The sequence below is a fragment of the Psammomys obesus genome, unplaced genomic scaffold (assembly GCF_907164565.1).
Source record: "Psammomys obesus unplaced genomic scaffold, mPsaObe1.curated_primary_1811, whole genome shotgun sequence".
Lineage (NCBI taxonomy): Eukaryota > Metazoa > Chordata > Mammalia > Rodentia > Muridae > Psammomys > Psammomys obesus.
Window position 1 is genome coordinate 10,496,004 of NW_026596134.1, and position 17,343 is coordinate 10,513,346.

The window sequence follows — 17,343 nt, forward strand, 5'->3', positions numbered from 1 at the left end:
GAGGCTAGCCTGGGCCACACAATGAGACTCTTGTCACACACAAAAGGGGGGGAAGGGTAGGGATGTAGCCTGATAGTGAGTGCTTGCCCAGTGTGTGTGTGCAGCCAGATTCACGTTTTAAGCTTGGGTCCTGTGACGCTGCTGGTCATTCCTTAGGGTGGCCCCTCTCTTTGTCATGCTCAGAAGGCTTCTGGTGGCTAAAATGCCTTTATAGTTGAAATACAGAATGCTGTCTCTTTCCTATGTTAATTTCTTTCTTTCTTTCTTCCTTCCTTTCTTTCTTTCTTCTTTCTTTCTTTCTTTCTTTCTTTCTTTCCCTCTCCCTTCCTTCTTTCCTTCCTTCCTTCCTTCCTTCCTTTCTTTCTTTCTTTCTTTCTTTCTTTCTTTCTTTCTTTCCCTCTCCCTTCCTTCCTTCCTTCCTTCCTTCCTTCCTTCCTTCCTTCCTTCCTTTCTTTCTTTCTTTCTTTCTTTCTTTCTTTCTTTCTTTCTTTCTTTCTTTCTTTCTTGTTTTTCAAGACAGGGTTTCTCTGTGTAGCCTTGGCTGTCCTGGACTGTCTTTGTAGCCCAGGGTGGCCTCAAACTCACAACGATCCTCCTGGCTCTGCCCCCCAGAGTGCTGGGATTACAGGCATGCACTACCTTGCCTAGCTCACCTAAGTTAATTTCAATGGCACTCTAGGCCTTTATTTCTTTGCTAATGAAGGCCCCTAAAAGAATCCTGACATGTAAATATGGTTTCACCAGACTCCACCCTGATGTGGGGACAGTGAGGAACACTGTCACCTGACCTGGGTGTTTGAGGGCCTGTAGGGGCTGTGGATCGTGTGTGGGAAGGCTCAAATGCTTAGGACACTGTGGAGACTTGAGAGTATATGTCAAATATTTACTCAGAGGTCGACCGTTAAACAGCTTGAGTTCCAGTAGAGCCTTGTGCTTCCGATGACATCTGAAGTGATTCAAGGTGTGCATTCTTTCTTTCCCTTTCTCCAACTTCTGTTAACGTGGCCCTTGAATGAACCAAAGAGTGTTGACAGTTAGTTCGTGGCTCCCCACCAGCCCCAAGGAGGCTCTGTGCCTCCTCTGACTTGTGAAACTAAAAAGATGGGCCTTTGAGTTCCTGGCCTTCATCCTTGCTGGTGCCTTGGGACAGCAGGAGAAAGGAGGGAGGCCTTTGCTGTGAAAAGCAGAGCTCCCTTCCCTCTTTGCTCGCTCTTGGCAGACATTTCCCACACTGAGGGCTCGGGGGACTGTCCTGCATGTAGATGAGTAAAGGAACTTGAGCTGACCTCTAGTTCCTTTACACGAGTTTCGCCTGAGGTTGGAATGAGTGACACTTGGGGGTTTCCCACACTCAGCTTTTCTTGGGGGGTGTGATGGTACAGCGGTCACGTCTCACACCTGGATGTCAGGTCATCAAGACACCCACCACTGCAGCTCTGGTGACCAGCCTAGGTCCAGATGACAGGGAGGCGAGTGCTGACTGGAGCGTGATTCTCGACGTCAAGACATATTAGGGCCCTTGGTTTTTGTTTTTTTCTCTCCTTTTTCTAAGATCTGTTTATTTTATATTTATATATTTCTGTTTTGTCTACATGTATGTTTGCACACCAGAAAAAGGATATCCCACAGGACTAAAGTTATAGACTTTCTAGCCACAGGGTGGGTGCTGGGGATGGAACCCAGGACCTCTGGAAGAGCAGCCAGTGTTCTAAACTGCTGAGCCACCTCTTCAGCCCTAATTTTGTTGGTATTTCACAGTTTTTTGTTTGTTTGTTTGTTTTGTTTTGTTTTGTTTTGTTTTGGCTCGGCTTTTTAATGCTAAAATACAGTTTTGTATAAGTTCCTGGTGTGTATATATCTGTCAGTTCTCAGTGTTGACACCTGGATGTCCCTCGTGGTGCTCCAGGCAGTGGAAACAGGAACAGTACTGAAAGGGGCTCTGTTAGGCAGGGTGAGGCAGCAGAGATGGTGGGCGCCTTATGGTTCTGGCACAGCTGTGGGCAAACTTAGGCATTGAACTACGGCCTCATGGTCACCAAGGGAATAACTAGGCCCATGAAACTGAATGCTGGTCTCTTGCTGGGGAAGTGAATGCCTGGAGGTGTGAGTTTTACTGTTTTTTGTTCCAGAGACCCCAGACCCAGCAACCAGCGCATCAACAAGCATGTCAACAATGATGTAAACTTGCGCATCCAGAACCTGAGTATCCTGGTGAGAAACATCAAGACCTACTACCAGGTGAGGCTGCTCTGCCGGCCCAGGGGGTCCTGCATGTCTGCAGTGGGGCCTCTCCAGTGGGTTTCCACATGTGTGCAGACACGTCCCTCCTCAAATGGGTGGACAGGGGCCCCTTGAGTGAGTTCCCATTTGTTTGCAGTGGGACACCTGGAATGGGTTCCCACCAGAAGCCAGTGTAAGTAGTAGCTGTCTGCTGACCCTTGGCACTTCTGCATTAGCCCTGCTGCGGGCTGTCAGTTGGGGTGGGTAGAGGGCTGTCATTGTAGGTTGGTTCATGCTGAATGTCATGAGGGCCAGAGGGCCTTGACTGATTCCCAGCCTGTTCTCTGTGTGTCACTTGGGGACTTTCTGGAAGGGGCCCATGGTCCTTGCCTCTGGCTCAGTGGCTCTCTCAGGAGCCACTCAAGAGCATAGGGATGGAAGGAGCCAAAAAAGGCCTCCGGGGCTCAGAATGGAACTGCTGTGCCTTTAGGCAATCAGGAACCTGGCTGTAAGGAGTGAAGGCTCCACTCTACGCTGTCTACCGAGTTTGATCAGATGTGTGGGTAGGTCAGGGTGGCTGGCGCTCTGAGTGTTGGTGAACTCTTCATGGCCAACATTGGTGGGAGATGGGCTGCAGCTGGGGACCTCAGGCTCCTGGCTCTTGAGTCTTTGCTCAGCAGTAAAACTGCCTTCTGCTGTACGTTATCTCTTGACACTCCAGGTGAAACCACAGTCACTATGAGTGCCGTTGTTTGTGCCAGGGTTTTACCAGACCGGTGGCCAGATGGCTTTCAGCTTCTTGGTCTGAACTGATTCCTGGTGCTGGAAATCAGGGGACCTTGCAGGTATGGTGAGGTCTCTGCTGACCTGAGGATTCTGCGAGCTGAGGCTCCCCTCTGCCTCCAGATGCTAACTTGAGTCAGCTGAGAAACTACTGGCTGAGGTCTGTGACTTGGGCCTGCACTGGGCTCAGGTCCTCCTAAGGGCTGTGAGTGTTGCAGGATCCTTGGCTTCTCTGCAATCTGAATTTGAAATGGGTTGGGAGAGGGAAAAAGTGAGTAGCGTCTTGGGTATTCTGTCATGTTTGTGTCTGTACTCCCTTCAGGAGAGGGTGAGCATTACAGGGTACACAGACTGTGTACGTGCACACACACACCTGCACATGAGCACCCACACACATGTGAATACACATACAAGCATACCGCATAACCACCCCATCACGCACAGAACAGAAAGAGTGGGGCTGGGGGGGGGGTGTCTAGCTCATTTGGTACGATACTTAATGTGTAAGCATGAAGACCCGATTTAGATCCCTACACTCTACATTTCGAAAACCCATACACAGTGGTAAGCGCTTATAATCCCAGCAGCGGAAGATCCTGAGGACTCACTGGCCGGCTGGCCTAGCCTAATTGGTGAGCCTCGGATCCCAAAGTGAGACCCCTTCTCAACTAAGTGGATGGCTGCTGAGGAACAGCACTTGAAGTTGACCTTTGGCCCCTCTGTGCACATATACACGGCTAGGCTGTTCAGAGCATGGTTATGGCTCTGTGAGATCTTTAGTTACAGGGGCTCAGGGAGATAGATGCCTGAGAGCCTTAGGAGAGCTGGCTCTTGGCAACAAGGTGGATTCATTCTCTGGGGTAAGGGGAGCTACACTTGGGGCTGGATGCACTGTGAGAAGGGGGATTTCAGGAATCCCCCCCCTCTTTAGGTCATCTGGTCAGAGGCAGTAGTGCTCTCGGTGAACTTGGGATCTGTGGTGAGAGGCCTGGGGCCTACACTGCATGACAGGACAGGCTTCTGTCTGCAGGTGCCATTTGTCTTGGTTTTTGTTTGTTTGCTTGCTTGCTTGCTTGCTTTGGATGTTTTGTTTTGTAGCCTGGGCTGTCTTGGACTTGCTTTGTAGACCAGGTTGGCCTCAAACTCAAAGAGATCCACCTGCCTCTGCCTCCCCAAATCCTAGGATTACAGGTGTGTACCTCTGCACTGGCTCCTGCAGGTACCATATGTGACAAGGTGCTGTGCTGTGCATGCCAGAGGGAACAGGTGGTACTAAGCATTCAAGAGACCCTACCCAATCTGTGGAGTGAGGTAGGCAAGACTTGGAGGTGGCACCAGAGTGGAAGTCTCTTGAGTGATGGAGTTTCCAAGTTTGTAGAGTCACAGGAAGGTGAGGAGAGGACAGAGTCAGGGTAGAGCCAGGCTTGAAAACTCAAAGGAGTTCTTTTCCAGGAAGGTGGTGGTACACACCTTTCATCCCAACACTGAAGGCAGAGGCAGGTGAATCTGTGAGTTCAAGGCCAGCCTGATCTACAAGGCAGGGCTACACAGAGAAATACTGTCTCAAAAACAAACAAATAGACAAACAAACAAAAAAGTTTCGGGAGTAACAAATTTTACGGAGAAGGAGGCCTACATCTCAGGGTTGATGAGTTACAGAGCAGGACATGAGTGTGAGGGAGACAAAGTCAGGATTCAGGGTCTCCAAAGACAAAGGGCTGTAGCTGGGTGTAGACATCTCCAGTGTGGCACGGTGTTACTTCTCCAAGCAGACAGAGTTCTCAGAAGTGGTGAGGTTTCTGTGGTACTTTAGGGGCCTTGAAGCCCTCCCTGCGGCTCAAGGTCCTTAAAGACACTTTGTTTGGGCGGCCCAGCAAGCCCCCTGCTGCCAGTGATTAGCAACTGTGAGGGACCAGGTCTGGCTGGATGAAAGGCCTCAACATCACTTTGATGTTGATGTGGGTGCTGAGAGGTGGTTGCCACAGAGTTCCGGATGAGAAGCTGTCACACACAGGAAGAGCTGGGTGACCTAGAGGACTTGGAGGTGGGGAAGAGGGTCCCATGTCCTTGTCATCTCCCACCCTCTTAGGTCTTTGAGAGTGGGGATGGCACTGGATGTCTGTCTGGCTCCAGCTAAGCCATGCCTGCTGGGAGCGACAAAGAGTCAGCGTCCTCGTGCCCTGCTAGTCTGTGAAGAGCTGGTAGGATGTGTGCATTAATGGCTGGCATGTTACCTGTGCCCAGGGCTTTGTGCATTCTTTCTTTCTGATTTATGGGGAACAGAAATTCAGTTCTTGTGTCAGAAGAATACTTGGTCTGTATAAACAGCTTGAAAAACAGGCACCATGAAGGCAGGCGGCGTGTCAGCCCTCCACCAGAGACAATCGCCCATCACATTTATGGTTTCCTCCCTGCTGTGGAGTGAATGGGTTTTGTTTTGTGCTGTTGTGGGCATACCATAAGAATAACTGCACATCCTGGCCCTTTCCCTTCTAATGCAGCACTATAGCTTATTTTTGTGTAGAGGGTATTCAATGGGCATTTTCCCAAGGAACCACTGCCCAGCTTCCCTGTTGGAAAGTAGCCCAGAGAGTGGGATGAAATGACTTACATGACATTCCCAGCCAGGCACAGTGGTGCTCGCCTGTGATCTCAGCGCTGGCCAGAGAGGCAGGAGCAGGGGGAGGAGAGAGCTTGGGACCAGCTTGGGCTGTACAGGACAGCATAGGACGCACAGTGAGGCTGTCTTACAAACGCAGTCAAGAAGTATCTCTTGAAAAACAAAAAAAAAAAAAAACAAAAAAACCCGTACACATGAAAGAGTATGGAGGGGTATACAGGTGAGTTTACAAGGAGGAAAAGAAAGGGGAAAATAATGTAATTACAGTATAATCTCCAAAATTAAAAAACAATAAATAAATTAAAAAAAAAAAAAAAGATCTCTTGCACCTTCCTCTGTCTGGAGTGGCCAGGAGAGGAAGAGGTGTTTTTTTGGGAAAAGACCTTTTAACAGTACTATTTATGTGTACGGATGTTTCGCCTGAGTATAAGACTTATATGTTGCATGCATGCCTGGTGCCTCGGAGGCCGGAGGGTTGTGAGTTGCACCCAGTTGGGTGCTGGGAATCAAACCAGGGTCGTCTGCAAGGGCAACAAGTGATATCTCTGCCCACCCCCAAGCTCCATGTTCTTGAAGTGCAGGCAGGCCTCGACCATTCTAGGCAGTCGTGCCGACTGAGCTACATTTTCAGTCCTGTTTTGTGTGACCCTTAACCTCTGTGCGCAGTAGGTGCCAAAGCAGCTAGCCCTTGGGCACTAGTGTTAGGTAAGCGTGAGGTAGCTGCAGCGAATGGGAAGTGTCTTGACAAAGTGAATGGTTTGAAGAATGAAGCCTCTTTTTTCCCTCAAGTTGGTGTGTGTGCCTGTGAACCACAGTGCCTTGCGGGTAAGTCAGTGGACAACTTTGAGAGCCAATTCTCCCCCCACCATGTGGAAACTTGGCCACAAGTACAGTAACCTACTGGGCCATCTTGCTGGTTGGAATGAAACACTTTGTCAGGCAGGGTAGTAATCTCAGCACTTGGGGATTGAGTCAGGGGAAGCCAGCCTTGGCTATATATGGACCGTTCAGGGGCAGCCTGGGCTACCTGAGACTTGGTCTTAAAACACACACAGAGAGAAAGAATAGAAGGCAATAGATATTCAGCATTGTTGGTGGCTTGGGGAAGTGTGAAGTCGTGTTTCCTTAGCTGGTTGGGGGTAGAGAAATTCAGGCACACACGGAACTTGCGTCATGAATAACACATTATATTGGCTCTACAGAAAAATTGCCTTCCTCACTGCTTGACTAGCCAGCCTGCATCTACAGCTGAGGAAATGAAAGATAATGTTTTTGCTCCCGAAAATATTCCCTTTCTCCAGGTTAGGAGATGTGAAAGGAATCTAGTTCATCCGTCATCTTTCCATCTTTCCAGTGTCTGTATTTGCATTTGCTCTCTTTGTCTGTGTAGTTCATGGTTCCCAAAGCCTATATGCAACTTATTTGTTCTTTCTTTCTTTGTGTGTGTGTGTGTGTGTGTGTGTGTTTTAATTTATGCTGGAGTGAGTGTCCCCTTGCCATTAGACATTCGTTTGTATGAATTCCAGCGTCTCTGTGATGTTTTATGTTGCTTGCTGTCCTTGACACCTCTAGTATCCCAGTTCCTAATCATGAGTGGTCCCACACTGAGCATACATGACACATAGATGTTTTCAGCAACTATGTTTTTCATTTCCTCAGGGTAAATTCCTGGCAAGGAGTTGCTGGGTCAAAGGGCATGAACACTTTAGGGGGGTGTTTGCTCCTTATTGCTACAAGTACCCTATTTATAGGCCCTGTCCTTTTTTCCTCGTGAATTGCCTCTTTGTGCCCGCCTTTCACCGCTGTGGCTGCCGCCCTGTTTGAAAGATGAAGCATTCTGTGCTGTTGAGCACTGGAGAGGTCTGTGTCCCTACCCCAAGCCCAAAGCTCTGCATCTATGTTTGTTCGCTTGCTCACTTTGCAGAAGCTGGTGCCTCTCGAATGCCAGGCAGACTCTGCCCCTGAGCTACACCCTGAGCCTGGGATGGTGGAGGAGGGGAGAGATCATAGGGTCCCAGGCAGCAGGACCAGCCTCTGTCCCTTGTGGTCCGTCAGTGGAGCCCCTTGTTTACCCGTGGTGGGCCTCGGTGTGAATGCTGGCCATTAGCTTACTGCTCAAGAGCATCTGGGGAAATGAGTGGAGGAGAGCAGTCTGCAAGGGCCCCTCCTTTCCTCTTCCTGCCCCCCTGCTCCCCCACGGGTGTATGAAATGCAAGACAGGAAACCCTGGTGGCCCAGAGGTGGGTGGGGCGGGGTGGGGGTGGGGGTGGGGGTGGGAGGACGCTGTTTCTTGGCTTCTTTGCTGTGTGTTTCTTCTGTGGGTACAGGCTGTCGTCCGTACCTGAGATACTGTGGGAGGGAGATCAGTTCAGCCTTCATTGCGGCTTGTCACAGGACATGGTACAGTGTCTCAGAATACAAGCCCAGGAGAGATGAGGACCCTGACTGACAGCCTATGCCCTTGTCTTCAGACAGCCAGACTAGTGGAGGGGGCGTCCTGGGAAATACCTGAAAGGTGGATGTGAAGCACGCTGGACACTGAGGACTTGGGGCAGGCGTGAGGGTGGGGCCCCTGGAGATGAAGCACTTGGGGGGGGGGGATGTGAACATGATGTCATCATGATGGATCTGGGTATCTTAGAACCTCATACTAGGCAGGCACTCTACCACTGGGTTCGACCCCCCCCACACACACACACGCAGAACTTTAAAAGGGAAAAGAGCTTTTTCCTCTTTATCTTAGAAAGGAGAAGAACTGAGAAGAAACTCTTGACGCCTGTGAGGAGAATGAGCGTGGTGGCCTGGCCCTGGCAGGGAGCAGAGGTGGGGACTGGACATGCGACCTATACCAAGGCTGGAATAAAAGACAGGGTGATTTGGGGACTTGGTCGTAGACCCACCAGCTGGAGGAGAAGCAAGGGTCTCTGGTTGGTGGTCACCTCTGGAGTCTGAGGTTGTGTGTGATGAGGAGCCTGAGCGGGGAGCAGGCCTGCAGGGAGGCACAGGATGCCCCGGGTGACTCCACAGTCACGTGTCTGGAGCTTCGTAGGTAGTGTAGCCAATCAGGTAGGTGGCACTAGCCTGACTGCTGGAGGCAGCAACATTCAACGCATTCAACGCCATTGGAGTCCCTTTTCTTCTTTTATGATTTATTTATTTCCATTTTATGGGAATTCGTGTTCTTCCCTGTGTGTATGTCTTGTGTGAGGGTGTTGAAGTCCTGGAAGAGTAGTTACAGACATGCCATGTGGTTGCTGGGAATTGAATCTGGGACCTCTGGAAGAGGAGCCAGTGCTCTTAACCGCTGAGCTATCTCTCTGGCCCTGGAATCCCTTTTCTACATTTGACTCCCATCTCTGGTGTTTTTTCTCCCTGCTCTGCTGGTCCCTGCCGCTTGTCTTTTGAGCTGTGTTGGCTAGGGGTAGGGGTTATGGGGTCCTGGCCCTGGTGGCTTGCCACATTCACACAACTCTGGGGCTGCAGGATGTGAGGTTACCTGTGGAATTTGATTTCTATTCACTCTCTCTCTTCCTCCCCCTCCCTTTTCCTCACCTTTTTGTTGTCAGCTCAGATGTTGTCAAGGCAAATTGAATAGCAGCAGGAATGCAAGAACAAGCTGGAAGTGGAATCAAAAGGCTGAGACAGAGCAGGAGAAGTTAGCCTTCACCTGGGACCAGGGCCTCGCTGCCTTGTTCTTCATTACAGCGACAGCCTCAAGAGTAAGAAGTTGTTAGGCCCATTTTACAGATTAAGAAACGGAGACGTGTGAAGGAGGAAACTTCAGCCCCAGGAAGCATGCTTTTCCTTAGTTGTTAGCTGCCTAGAGGAACAACTTTCTCAGAGCTGGGGGCATTGCTTCCTAGGGTGCTGTGAAAGCGCTGGGCCTGTGTTCCTGTCAGCCTGGAGTCCCAGAAGCAGGGACTGGTTTGTTTGAGACACCTCTGAAACCAGCATTTCCGGGGTTGGGCAGAGGGAGCAGCTGGCTTTTCCCCTCACCCAGAGCAGCAGGAAGTCAAGATGCAGGGCTAATTGCAGCTGGTGGGAGGGGTGAAAGGTGGGTCTGATGTAATTAGCAGAATTGGGATTCTGCCAGGGCATTGGAGGCTTATATCAAGTTAGAGCTAGCTCGATTGCGTGAGCATGAGCGTGTGTGTGTGTGTGTGTGTGTGTGTGTTAATATGAATGAGTATACATTGTGTGCAGGTGCAAATATGTGTGTTTGCCTGTGTGTGCGCGCATACTTGTGAGTCTGGGTTGTTCCTGTGGGCTCTTGGTCTTGAGTTCAGATCTTATATCGCCAGGGTTTCTTCCAAATATCCCTGGACGTGTGTGCTGGCCTGTGACACTGGTCCTGTGGTCCCAGGTGTGGAGAATGCCACCAGTGCTGTGGCCGATCCTGCCTTGGACTGTTCTGTCCACCCTAGTGCTCAGGCGCTTAGGACTCTTTCCTCCTCCTGGCCTTCCTGTCCATATCAAGGTGTGGTTTTCCACGAGGCTCAGTGTTTTGAGGACTTATGTTTGTGAGTTTCTTGTTTCTGGTGGGTGCACAGATGGGAGTGGGAAGATTGTTGTCATGGAAGCTGTGGTCATCCTTGATTGCCAGGCGAGAGGCCTGAATTCATGCTACCCACAAAATTACCACTAAGATCACACATGCTACACTTTCAAACGCCAGGAGCCCCTGAGCCTCTGGTCCACAGTGCTCATTGTTCAGTGCTTAGAGGTTGGTGCTGGGTGCTCAGGATTATGAGAACCAAGCCATGCTGGAATGACTGACAGTTTAGCTTAACGGCGGTCTCACACACAAGAGATGGGTAGGAGGTGGGAAGAGGGACAGTTTCTCTTGAGACTAGATGGAGGAAATGGAGTTCTCAAACTTTTAAATTGAGGAAGGGGATTCTCCCGATTTGAGGTGGGTGTCAGTGCTAAGGCCTGATGTTGTAGCTGCTTTATCAGATAGAGGCTGACAAGCCCAGGCAAGCTTGGTTGCTCCCAGAGCTGGGCACAGCCAGGCTAATAACAGTTGTGGCTGCTGTTCAACTGTTCCCTTTCAAAAGACAGATTTTTTTTTTCTTTTTTTTTTTCCTCTGACTTTGCCAAAGTGTTCAGATCCTGGCCTTTGCCAGGTAATTTCAATCTGATGTTTCCAGTAATCACATGAGGAGCCAGGACATGAGGGAATGGACAGGCAACCCCCCTCCCCAGATTCTGAGTTCATTGGTGATAGTTTGAGGGGTGAGGAAGTAATTAGATGTTCTGGTAGTGTGTACACTGCAGGGGTCTGATGGCTTGAGATCAAGTTTTCAGTAGATTATAGATTGAAAGCAGAGGTCTGCAGAGAGCAATCCCCTGTGGCTCTCATTAGCTACTGGTTTTGGCTTGGAAGAGAGCCCTCAGGACTCTGGATGGGAGTACTGGGTGGGAGCACTAGGTGGTAGGTCCTGCTTGTTTCTAGGTCCTGTTTGCCTGTGAAAATGAAACCAGTATCTGAGGACAAGATGAAAAGTGGGAGGGCAGCCATGAGGGAGAGTTCCATTACAGGATCAGCTCCGCCCTTTAATGGAGGACGCTGTAGGTGGAATTGTCTGGAGGAATAGTCAGTCCCCTGGTCACCCTGGCGAGGTGCGCTCTTTCGTATCCTGTGTGCTAAATGCTGTGTTTGTCATTTGCATCACCTGTTACTTCTCCGAAGCACCTCAAGGGTACAGGAAGTTTTTCCCTGCTCCAGATTTCAGTCAGGACCCAGGACAGCCATGATGAGCCTTGCCCTCTCTCCAGTCCTCTGTGCCTCACTGTCCTATCTGCATTAGTACTGTCCCTGGCCAGCGTTCACCTTTAATGCAAACCTGTGTATCTGGGACTAGGAACTCATGTGACCCCATTCCTAGCAACTTCAGCTTTATCTGTAAAATGGAGCAGTTGCCTGATGTGCTATCAGGATGCTTAATGAAATGACCTGAATATGTGGGAATCTGTGAACCCCAATAGCTATAGCTCCCTGTCCAGGCTAATTTTGTTGGGGGGGTGCTGTGTTCTGTAGGTGAGGGGACAGGGACCATGCAGATGGGGAACGTAGGCGTCGGGAGGCACAGATCCGTCTGTACGGAGGAGTAAGAAAAGTAATCGAAGACCTCTGCAGAAGCCGAGGCTGAGCTGCATGGCTCCTGTGCCTGAGTTCCCTCCTATCTGAAAAGAGGGTGTTGGCTGTGCCTGCTGAGGAGGGTGGCAGGAAGGTTAAAAGGGCTTCACACCGGGGTCGTGCTACACCGAGAGGATCTGGTCAGTGGGTGACTGGGCTGCTCAGTGGTTTGGTGGAGGTATGATGGGCAGGCAGCACCCTGGCCAAACTTCATCTCCTACAGAACAGATCAAAGGACCTTCCTTGTCTGCTCTGACTCACATGGCTCAGCATTATGCTTGCATGTGTGTGCATGTCTCGGGCCCTGCTGGCCCTGTTCCTCTCTCATCTTTCTGTTTTATGCTTTCTGGGTACACGCAGGGTGCCAAATGGTTTCCACACTTTCACGCTGAAGGAAGCTGCCCAGTTTTGCCTGACACCGGCACTGAAACTGTAAAAAACAGGTGCTGAGTCCTTTTGATGTTGGTCTCTTGCTGCACTTGCAGGGAAACAGGGCCGCCTTCCGTGTGTGTTAGTGACGTGAGCAACGTCAGCTGCCGCTTGATGAAGTAAATAATTCAGACAAAATCATTTCATTCATGGGGTGGGGGGCCTGTCTCTGGGCCTGCACAGGGATCCTTGCTCTAGGCCACAGCGACTGCAACAAAGCTTCTGACCTGTTGCTCTTTCTAGAGTGTTAAATAATTGGTGGGCAAGGCAAAGAGGCTGGGGCCCTGACTGCCCAGAGGTAGCTGACAACGCTGAGGAGCTCTGGAGTCTGAACCTCACTCTAGGCCCCTGCTGTTTTCTTTCTGGCCTGTAGGCTTTTCATGTGCTGTTTGCTTTGTTGATGGAAACGCCACATGTCATATGTACTAAGAGCCTCAAGCCCTGGGAGGTAAAAATTAAATTGATTGTTTTTCAACTTGGTCTAGCCAGCTTGGCTCCCCTGAGCTTTCTAAGGTTTAAGTTTAATGAATGACTTAAGCTTAATTTTTTTTTTTCTTTTTCTTTTTAAGCTTCTCTTTCAAACCTACAGGCTCATCTCCTGTTCTCCCTTCAGGTTACTCTGTGCATCCAGTGAATTGTGGAACGCTGCCCCAGAACTCTGAGGCTGCATTGGCACATTCTCTGCTAAGTTGGTTTTATAGCCCCTTGCTTTGTGACATGAATTTTATGGATACAGCTTGGAGAGCTGCACTTTTCAGATGGAAATAGACTGAGTCATGGGTGTGGGTGTCCCAAGCTTGAGGTGTCAGAGGGCAGATAATTTCTGGTGATTCTGGCCTTGCTCTCTTGACCTTATGGAATAGAATGTCCACAGTCTCCTAGGAGCCGGCTTGGTGCTGAGGTGTGGGTCACCCAAAGGAGTTAGCCCCGCTCCCACCTGAGCCTTTCTTCCTTCCGCTCCGGCCCTTACTTTTGTTCCCTACTTGAGTAGGGAACATTTGCTCAGATTGCCTCTGGCTTGGGCAGCACCTTGAGGGGCCTCAGGAAGTGCCTTCCCCATCTGTCTGGGAGTGTAACAGGAGGCAGCTGGATTTGCTGCCCTCCTGGCTCAGTCTCTGTAGGGTTCCCTATTTCCTTGGCAGCCAGTGGGAATCCCTGCTGGACTCCAAGCCTTTTCCTTTTCTGTCTTGTGTGTGTGTGGGGGGGGGGGGGGGGTAACTTCTGGCCTCGGCTCCCTGGATTTGGCCAGTTCAGAGACTGGGGGGGGATGCCCTTAACTGGATCCTGCTGCCCAGCTGTCTGGTGGGCTGTGTGGTTATGACCACCTCCTGCCCATGTCCCTCCTGCTTGCAGTTGCTTTCCTTGGCCTCCACTGGAAGGCCCACACAGGCTCCTGAGCCAGCTAATGGTTTCTGTTATCTTCATCATCTCGTGTCCCTGCTCCCACTCGCTGTCTCTGTGTCCCAAGGGCAGGAACTCTGGTGCCAGCTGCCGCCCTCTTTGCTTGCCATGGATCTTATGACTGATGCTTTCCTAAAAGTAGCTCAGCTGCTCTAGCAGCTTCGCACCCCAGCTCAGGATCCCAGAGCCAGCTGGGAGGTCCCCCGGTGGGTGGGGGTGGACGGAGGTGGTTCCAGTTTTGTCTGTATTGAAACCCAGAGCCTCATTAGCTACGGAGGTTCAAAAGGTAGGCTGTGGTGATTTCTCAAGGCACAGCCACGTGACAGGCCTTTTGATCTCCTCCTAAACTTGCTGGTTTTTTTTTTTTTTTTTTTTTAACTGAAAGTAGTTAAGAATGTGACCAGCAAAGCTTCCCCCCACCTCTTTCTGTTGTGGCTCATTGAGCTGCCTGGGATGGGAGGTCCAGGTCAGGATCTCTGTCCTGTCTTCTCTACTTATAGTGGATGGGAGTTGTGGGGCCTTGGGAGGAAGAGACAGTCTGATAGTGCCAAGGTTTATAGGTCTTCTAAGCCCCTGGGTCTGTTTGAACTTTTCCCGGGTCCGGTGTCTAGAAGGCAGAGCTGAACCAGCAGGCACTAGGTTGGCGGGAACAGCATCAACAAGGGGTGGTATTCTAGTGGCCCAAAGAGGGAGCCATCCATCGCCTTATTGGCGCCACAGCTCAAGGTCAGGAGGTAGAGGGTGAAGTTATGATGTGGGTTGAAATCCAAGGGCATGCTCAGGGCTGAAGGGTTGAGAGGATGTGAGGGGTAGCGAGGCTTTCAAGTTCCCGAGTGGAGTCAGAGAAAGAGAGAGGGAGAGGGAGATATTTTCTAGAAAGTTCAGCGCTGGTCTTGTAGAAGACTGCCTGGTTTTAGAACTCATCACTTCCTAAACACAGAGCCCAGGGAGTTACTGCTTAGTTGTGCAAGATGAAAAGAGTTGTGGAGACGAGAGCCGTACAGCGGCATGGGTAATGAGCACCACCGCACTGGTACACCCGAAGCAGCCAAGTGCTGCTTGACGTTAAATATATTTTATTGCAAATCAGAAACAAAAAGCATAGACCGCCCTCCCCTCCCCCAACACACATATTTTCTTTTTTTCTTGGAGGGAGGGGCAGGCAGCAAGACAGTTATACTGTGAGGATGTGAAACTAGAGCTGAGTGTTCTGTGCCTCAGGGTCTCATATATAGGCGTCTGGAGAATAGACAGGTTGGCTTCTGAAGCTTCTAGAGTGTTCTAAAGTGTGACCTGTTGTGTTGGCTGCTTGGTGTTGACGGTGGAGAGCTGTGGGTGCTGTGGTGTAGGGTTTTGTATGCCTTCCTTGTTCTTTGTTGTGATGACATCAAATTTTTGTTTTGTTTGAAGCAGGGTTTCTCTGTGTAGCCTTGGCTGACCCGCACCTCCCTATTGTAGACCAGGCTGTGCCTCTCCCTCCCAGGACATGGATTCTTGTCTGGAAGATGAGGAAATGGAAGCTTAAAGTAACCAAGGATCCTGGCAGTTGTGAGGCCTAGGATATAAAACAGGAAGTGGCCAAACCTTAGGACTACCCTCCTTCCCTTCTGTGGCCTTGAACTTTGTGCTCCCCTGTTCTGAAGGAAGTAGACTGGTCCCATTCCACTCTCTGGCCTTGCAGTCCTGACATAGGGACTGCAAGCCACCCACCACATTGACCAGCCGGGGGGGGGGGACTTCTTGAATGGCACTTGCCAGGTGACCGGGTTCCTGTCAGGAGGGCGTAGCAGGTTGGCCCTAGCTTTGTCTTTTCTCCAAGCAGTGCTGGTTTGGAATAGCCAGCTGGCAAATCTTGGACCACCCCTGTGCCAGTACATTCTATAGTGCTGACAGCAGGATCCATGGACAAGGCTGTGTGTAACCAACAGAATTTTCTTCCCCTCCCCTCCCAGTTCAGAAGGCTAGCAAGTCTCAAGTCCAAGGGGCAGCACCTGGTGAGAGCCTTCATTTTGTGCTGTAATGTGGCAGAAGGAGAGGGGAGGAGCAGGAAAGGATCACTTGTAGATAACAAGGGAGACCTGAGATAAAGCCTTTATCAGTATTGAGAGCAGGACCGTGGGGCCTAAACGCCTCCCAACTCTGTTGCCTTGGGAATCGGTCCTAAGATTTTCCTTCGGAGGCTCAGTATAAGTGTGAAAGCCCCAAGGCCATCTTGCATTATCCTCATTTGGCCCTGGGGCAAGTGGCAAGCTGTAGGTGTTTCCCAGAGGTGCTGTGTCCATAACAGATGAAGATGCCACTGGCATAAATTAGGAGGGTAGGTTGGCATGGAACATGTGACTGTGTGCCAGATACTTCTTGATGGCATGAAGTGGGCTTCCAATAAAAATATATGTTGTTGAGCTGGGTCGAGGTGGAGCACGCCTATAATCCTGGCACTTGGAGAGGCAGAGGCAAGCGGAGCTCTGTGAGTTTGAGGCCAGCCTGATCTACAAAGCAAGTCCAAGACAACCGAGGCTACACAGAAAAACCCTGTCTCAACAAACAAACAAAAACAATAAAAATTAAATAAATAAATAAATAAAATATGTGCTTATTCGTAAGGACCCTGGACTTAAGACAGGATAAATAACCATAGTTGATTGAATTAGCTACTTTTGTTGCTGTGATAAAACACCATGACCAGGACAACTTAAGGAAGGAGGGGTTTTGCTTATGCTTACAGTTCCAGAGGGGTGAGGGTGTATCCTGATAGGAGAGGCATGGCATGGGGGTGGGGGAGGGGAAGGGAAGTTATGGAGGCACGAGTGGAAGCAGAGCGAGAAATCACATCTTCAGCCACAGGCAGGAAGTAGAGAGATCGAACTGGAAGAGGCTCAAAGCTATAAATACTGGGCCTGTGCCGAGCTTTTCTCATTCAAATTACCATCCTGATGAGGCCATTCACCAATGTCTCCACCATCCTTTCCTTCCTTTTTGCTCTCTCCGATTAGGGCTTTTTCTACACTGACAATTAATTTTAAATCCCAGCATCTGAGATGTGGCTGATGGGTAGTCTTAGGGTAGAAGATTTGTTATTGCTGTGTATCTGTGTGTGCTCAGGATGCTTGTATCTTGGCGTGCCTGTGGAGGTTGGAGGACAGCTTCCACCTTATATGCGTTCCAGTGGTTGCCAGACAGGAGCACTTACCCACGAGCCAGCTTGCTGACTCAGTAGAGGACTTTTTTTTAGAAGTTCATGTTTAAATTTAACTAGAATTAACCTGGCAGACACTGAAGTATCCCTTCCCGATTGAGGCCTTTGGGGACAATCAGTAGCCGTGGATCTGAACTTGGACTTGCTTTTAGAGGAGAAATGAGTGACATTCCCCTGGAGAAGGGTGGGGCTTGCAGGGCCACGAGGAAGGTGGAGCAGAGGTCAGGAGCTAGTAAGTCTGTTCCCTTTGTTTTGAGAAAATGGAAGGAGGGTGGGTCGTGTCATCTTTTCTCTCTCTCCAATTGGATTGGCCATTAGCTGCCCAGCCTGAGGCCCTCTGTCAGGCCTTCCTGAACAGGAACAAGTTTGGTCCCAGTACAGGTGTGTGTGTGACCTGGGAACCTTGGTTTTACCTGGCTCTGGTACTGCTGTGGGCTCGGAATCTAATACCATGTCTCGGGCTGAGCAGAGTCAGGAACTCCTGTGCTTTATTCTGGGCCTTCTATTTTTACCACCTCAGTCATAACGAAAAGAGAGAAGACGCATACCTACCAC

General features: G+C 50.2%; 1 protein-coding gene across 3 annotated transcripts in view; it reads left to right on the forward strand.

Annotated features, from left to right (window-relative positions):
* The window catches only part of Ccdc88c (coiled-coil domain containing 88C), a 115,839-nt gene that overhangs the window by 4,371 nt on the left and 94,125 nt on the right, over positions 1 to 17,343 (forward strand). For all 3 annotated transcript variants that reach the window (XM_055592929.1, XM_055592930.1, XM_055592931.1), the window contains exon 3: positions 2,130 to 2,238. In XM_055592929.1, the coding sequence (XP_055448904.1) occupies positions 2,130 to 2,238 (109 nt within the window). The remainder of the gene's footprint in view (positions 1 to 2,129; positions 2,239 to 17,343) is intronic.